This window comes from Canis lupus, chromosome 16, assembly GCF_003254725.2.
Source record: "Canis lupus dingo isolate Sandy chromosome 16, ASM325472v2, whole genome shotgun sequence".
Classification (NCBI taxonomy): Eukaryota; Metazoa; Chordata; class Mammalia; order Carnivora; family Canidae; genus Canis; species Canis lupus.
In genome coordinates this window covers 5,696,246-5,702,119 of record NC_064258.1, presented here as the reverse complement: position 1 = coordinate 5,702,119, position 5,874 = coordinate 5,696,246, and the positions used below count along the sequence as shown (strand labels likewise).

Sequence of the window (5,874 nt, the reverse complement as noted above, 5' to 3'; positions counted from 1 at the left end):
GACATTATCAGTTTATGCTGGGAGGTGATTTTCAGTGATAAAGGACGGGCTATGTGGACAAGAATGACATTCCTGGGTGATCTTCCCTCCTGACCCACACTGTGCACTATAGGTAGATGTCTGCCTCCCCTACCTTAGAGACCATCTGCCCATGTGTGGTGGGCAGGCATCCTTGAACTCCTCCAGCATCTCCCTCAGCATTTCCTCCTAATGTAACTGATGGATGGAGGGCAGAGCTAGCACCACTGTCTCAGTGTGAGGGGGCTCAGACAATGAGAAGCTTTAGAAGCATGCAGTCATTGTCTCTGCAAAAGGTTCTTAAATGGTCAAATTAAGAAAAGGACTTTATATATCCCCTAGCCTAAATGAAGATCTTGATGTCTAGAGTTACCTGTGTCAATAGAAAAGAAAATTCTTTACAGTAAGAGTTACAGTAAGTCTTTGCTGAAACACTATAATGTGTAAGCTTGCCATATAGTTATTCTTTTTGGAACCATCCCAGGTTATCACCCTATTGTGATCATTATCAGGCTTAAAAATCACCGTATCTTATATATATGTCCTGCCTATCACAAAATCAGATAGAAGGAGTGCCAGTGTTCCTGATGAGGGTGGGAAAAATAGAGATCATTCCCTGGATCAAGAAAACTTTCTAGGGTCCAGGAAAAGCTAGCAACCCAGAAAAGCTGCTCCCACTGACGAAGCAAAGGTTTCCTTATTTACACTGCTATTGTTTCTTTACTTCCACTGGGGAGGTGAAATTTTAGGTATGACTACCATGACATTTTCTTCTCGATGACAGCATTGTATCTGCTTAAGAGTTTTAACCTATCTTTAATTTTATTTTTATTCATTGTTTATGAGCAATATAATAATGATAATGAAAATGAAAAGATACACTAAATCAGATACAGAAATCACTAGGCTAGAAAGTTATTAAACAGATGTTCTAAAAAAAAACAGATGTTCTCACTGACTAGTGATGCATTCAGTGCTTTGAACAGTATATTTATCCTTTATGTTCACAGATCAAGTGTGATTCAGACATTGTCTATTGTATCCCACTGTGCCTCCGAAGAATTTGACAATACTGATGTTGCAGTCTCCCCTCCCGCTTCACATAATGTAGGCATGTCTTTATTTGTAGCAAAAATTCATGTTGCAAACTTAATGCACATTGACATAGAACCTTCCCAAATGCAATCACACTCATGGAGATGAAAGACTCTATGATTTTGTCTCTCTTCAATTTTCCTCATATTCTAACTGTGAATTTCTCCAAGGAAGTAGAATCCATTGATTTGTCAAATGAAACTTCCAAATACAAGATAGTTAGTACATCCATTTTTGAACTAAAATGACAATCATCCATCTAACATACATGTCTTGAGTACTTGTTTCATCTAGAACTTTACCTTTTATTTCAAGATATAAAGCTGTTCAGGACATAGTACATGCCCACAAGACTTCCTATTTGGTGAAAGAGAATCTCAGTTCAAATACGTGACATTTGGTATAACTCCCCTTTTTTATCTTTGATTTTTATCTTGAGGATTATCCAGATCTTCCTAGTGAGGATATACCTCTTTACTGTTAATATTGACCAAGCTCATACTTTTCATAGGCGCCTAAAAGAGCCCCTTCATATGAATCTACTCTGATTCAAAGGAGTAGAAAAGACCCTTTCTTTGTACAGGCTGTTTTCTTTCTTTCTTTCTTTCTTTCTTTCTTTCTTTCTTTCTTTCTTTCTTTCTTTCTTTCTTTCTTTTTCTTTCTTCTTTCATCTTTCTTTCTTCTTCTTCTTCTTCTTCTTCTTCTTCTTCTTCTTCTTCTTCTTCTTCCTTCTTCTTCTTCTTCTTCTTCTTCTTCTTCTTCTTCTTTTCTTTTTCTTCTTTTTCTTTTTTAGAAAGAATTTATTTATTTCTTCATGAGTGACACACGGAGAAAGAAGCAGAGACAGGCACAGGGAGAAGCAGGTTCCCTGCAAGGAGCCTGATGTGGGACTTGATCCCAGGTCCTGGGATCACACCCCAAGCAGAGGGCAACCACTGAGCCACCCAGGCACCCCTACAGGCGGTTTTCTAATTAGCCTCTCAGTGGGGCCTAGAGAAGTTCAAGTAGACTGCATTCTTTCTCTTTGTAGTACCTAATGGCAAACTACAATAAAATGGTTCAAATGAGGAGGACTATGACCCCACAACAACACCTCATCAGGATTACAGAATGAGGGTGATGATGTGCAGAGTTTGTAACCACAATCATATTTTCGAGTGACCCATATGCATTTTTCAGCCCAGTATGCACTTGATCAAGAATGTATAACCCGCTAACCCCTTTAGGGTTTTTACAATAACTCTCAGTATTTAGAAAGTTACTGAATTCATCCTACACTCTGAAAAAGTACATACACGTAGAGAAAAAGAGAATAAGGCAAACATGAAAGAAGTATGAAAACCTGTTGAATCTGTGTGAAGGTAGGTGGGAGTTCTTTGCATAACTCTTGACCCTTTTCTGTGAGTTTACACTTTCATATTATAAGTTCAAATCAAGAAGGTTAGCAGTTTGAGGGAATAAGGGAGTTGGCAAATAGGGACAAGGATACAACCCTTCTGCAAGCCTATGTTGAGATAAGTAACTCCAATTTTTGTCGATTGCCCAGCTCTGACCTTTTGTCACATTTCAGTCCTTGAAAATCTGTCATTAGGAAATGGGAAGCAACCAGTCATGGGTCACAGAATTTGTCTTGGTGGGGTTCCAGCTCAGTGCAGAGATGGAAGTGCTCCTCTTCTGGATCTTTTCCCTCTTGTATATCTTCAGTCTGCTGGCAAATGGCGTGATCTTGGGACTCATCCGTCTGGACCTGAGACTGCACACCCCCATGTACTTCTTCCTCTCACACCTGGCTGTCATCGACATGTCCTATGCCTCCAACAATGTCCCCAAGATGTTGGTAAACTTAGTGAATCAGAAGAGAACCATCTCTTTTGTTCCCTGCGTAATGCAGACATTTCTGTACCTGGGTTTTGCTGCTACAGAGTGCCTGGTTTTGGTGGTGATGTCCTATGACAGGTACGTGGCCATCTGCCACCCCCTCCAGTACACTGTCATCATGAGCTGGAGACTGTGCACGGTTCTGGCTGTCACTTCCTGGTCATGTGGATTTTTTCTGTCTCTGGTACATGCAATTCTCCTTCTACGGTTGCCCTTCTGTGGACCCAGGAAAGTAAACCACCTTTTCTGTGAAATCCTATCTGTCCTCAAGCTGGCCTGTGCTGACACTAGGCTCAACCAAATGGTCATCTTTGCTGCCTGTATGTTTGTCTTAGTTGTGCCTCTCTGCTTAATGCTAGTTTCCTACATGTGCATCCTCTGGGCCATCCTAAAGATCCAGTCAAAGCAGGGCCGCAGAAAGGCCTTCTCCACCTGCTCTTCCCACCTCTGTGTGGTTGGACTCTTCTTTGGCATAGCCATGTTGGTTTATATGGTCCCCGACTCCAATCAACGAGAAGAGCTAGAGAAAATACTGTCCCTATTTCACAGTCTCTTTAACCCAATGCTGAACCCTCTCATCTACAGCTTGAGGAATGCTCAGATGAAGGCTTCTTTGTATAGAGTACTGCAGAAAAAAACCATGTGAAGCATTGATAGAATTATTTGAGTGGGGTTTCCTTAAAATTATGTAGTTTGCTGAAGCAAAACTCAAAAGTTCCCACTTAGAAGTTTGAATTAAAAATGGTAACTGTCCAAGTTCTAGCTCTAAAAATAGGAGAATGTTCCATGAAAAGAATTTCTTCTAAAATTGAGAGACCTCATTAGGATTTGGGACATCTAAATTATCAGAACATTTAGTCTTTTTTTTTTTAAGATTTATTTATTATTTATTTATTTATTTATTTATTTATTTATTTGAGAGAGAAAGTGTGTGTGTGTGCACAGAGATAGTGCACAGGAAAAGGGGCAGAGGGAGACAATTGCAAGCTGACTCCCCACTGAGTCTGGCATGATACTGGCCTGATCTCACAATCCAAGAGATCATGACCTGAAACCATGAGCTGGTCACCCAAGCAACTGTGCCCCTCCCTAGTCTTTCTTTAAAAATACTAAATGCTCTTTATTTTTTTGAATCCAGGAATATTAACATGTGGGAAAAAACTAAATGTAAAAAATTACATCAGTGCATTTCTTTGGCTTATGTATTGAGAAGTATGTGATTTTTTTTTTTTTTATCATCTTGTGGTAGCTGGAAAAACAGTAAGCTTAATACCATAAGGCAGAATTTTCAAAGTAGATCTGAAATTTCAATACAGAAAATGTTGCACTTATATGACTGTATTTCACAATTTGAGGTCAATGAAATAGGAGTTTAGAGAAACTCTAAATTCTCTGGTAGAATAGTTTAGGTCTAAAGAGGAAGAAGTTAGGGAAAGCTTTAGCCCAATAAGCAACTATGGAAAAAATCCTAAAATACATTAAATGTTTAGGTAAAATGAAGGTAATTCTTTAGTAAATCTTTATTTTTTTTTTCTTTAGTAAATCTTTAAATGGTTCTAGAGGTAAGAGTTTTGAGCATTGCTCAGACATTACATTTAATATTGGGTTATAATAATTACCTTTTAAAAATTAATTTCTAATAAAATTGAATGACCTATTGAAGTTCTTCAAATTGTTCCCACCAATATTTTTGTAATGTTTGAATCAACTTATCTGAAGATGGTTTGGTAGGACCAAATATCATGAGACAACTATAATGTAGCTAACATCATTTTTCTTTCATGGTGGCAGAAATTCCCCTGGATTTACCAGACTGAACAACTGTCTTCATGATGCTAATGGTGATCAAATAAGTAAGAGCTGCTTTTTTTATGATTCAGTATTTGTAGATAGTGCAAAATGATCACCACAGTAAGTGTGGTTAACATCAGTCACTATACATATATATTTTTTTCATGTAATGAAAACTTTAAAGATCTATTCTCTTTAAGAGCAACTTTCAAACATGCAATACAGTATTATTAACTATAGTCATTTAGCTGAGAATACATCCCCATGATTTATTTATTTTATAACTGGAGCTTTGTATCTCTTGACCCTCTTCACCCATTTCACTCACTCCCCACACACTGGCCTCTGGCAATCATCAATCCATTCTTTGTGAGCTAGTTCTTTTCCCCTTTTCTTTCTTTCTTTCTTTCTTTCTTTCTTTCTTTCTTTCTTTCTTTCTTTCTTTTCTTTCTTTCTTTCTTCTTTCTTTCTCTTTCTTTCTTCTTTCTTTTTTTTTTTTTTTTTTTCTTCTCTTTCTTCTTTCTTTCGTTCTTTTTCTTTATTTTATTTTCTTTCTTTCCTTTCTTTTTTTTCCTTCCTCCCTCTCTCCCTCCTTTCTTCTTTCTTTTCTTTCCTTCTTGGTTCCACACACAAGGGAGATCATATCATATTTGTCTTTCTCTGTCTGACTTATTTCACTGGTCTAATGTCCTCAAGGTCTATCCAGGTTGTCACAGATGGCAATGTTTCCTTCCTTTTTAAGTCTGATTAATATTTCATTGAATATATACCTCATTTTCATTATCCATTCTTCCATCAATGGGCACTTAGGTTGTTTCCATGTCTTAGTTATTGTGAATAGAGCTGTAGTAATCATGGGGGTACAGATACCTTTTTGAGTTAGTGTTGTCATTTCTTTTGGTTGAATACCCAGGAATGAAACTGCTGAATCAAATAGTTCTATTTTTAATTTTAAAAAAAGATTTATTTATTCATGAGAGACACAGACAGAAGCCAGAGTCATAGGCAGAGGGAGAAATAGGCTCCCCACAGGGAGCCAAACTCTGGGATTAATTTCCTATATATAGTATAAGAAAGCCTATAGAACCTTCT

The 5,874-nt window shown here is 37.6% G+C and overlaps 1 protein-coding gene across 1 annotated transcript; it reads left to right on the top strand.

Moving 5' to 3' along the window:
• The first annotated feature begins 2,707 nt into the window (after positions 1–2,707).
• LOC112651022 (olfactory receptor 2A2-like) lies at positions 2,708–3,637 on the top strand. Its single transcript, XM_025433962.3, has one exon. The coding sequence runs from the start codon at positions 2,708–2,710 to the stop codon at positions 3,635–3,637; it is 930 nt and encodes a 309-aa protein (XP_025289747.3).
• The last annotated feature ends 2,237 nt before the right edge of the window (positions 3,638–5,874 follow it).

Bases quoted from the DNA above. Each gene is read 5' to 3' on its own strand.
- LOC112651022 (XM_025433962.3), top strand. From the start codon at position 2,708: ATGGGAAGCAACCAGTCATGGGTCACAGAATTTGTCTTGGTGGGGTTC.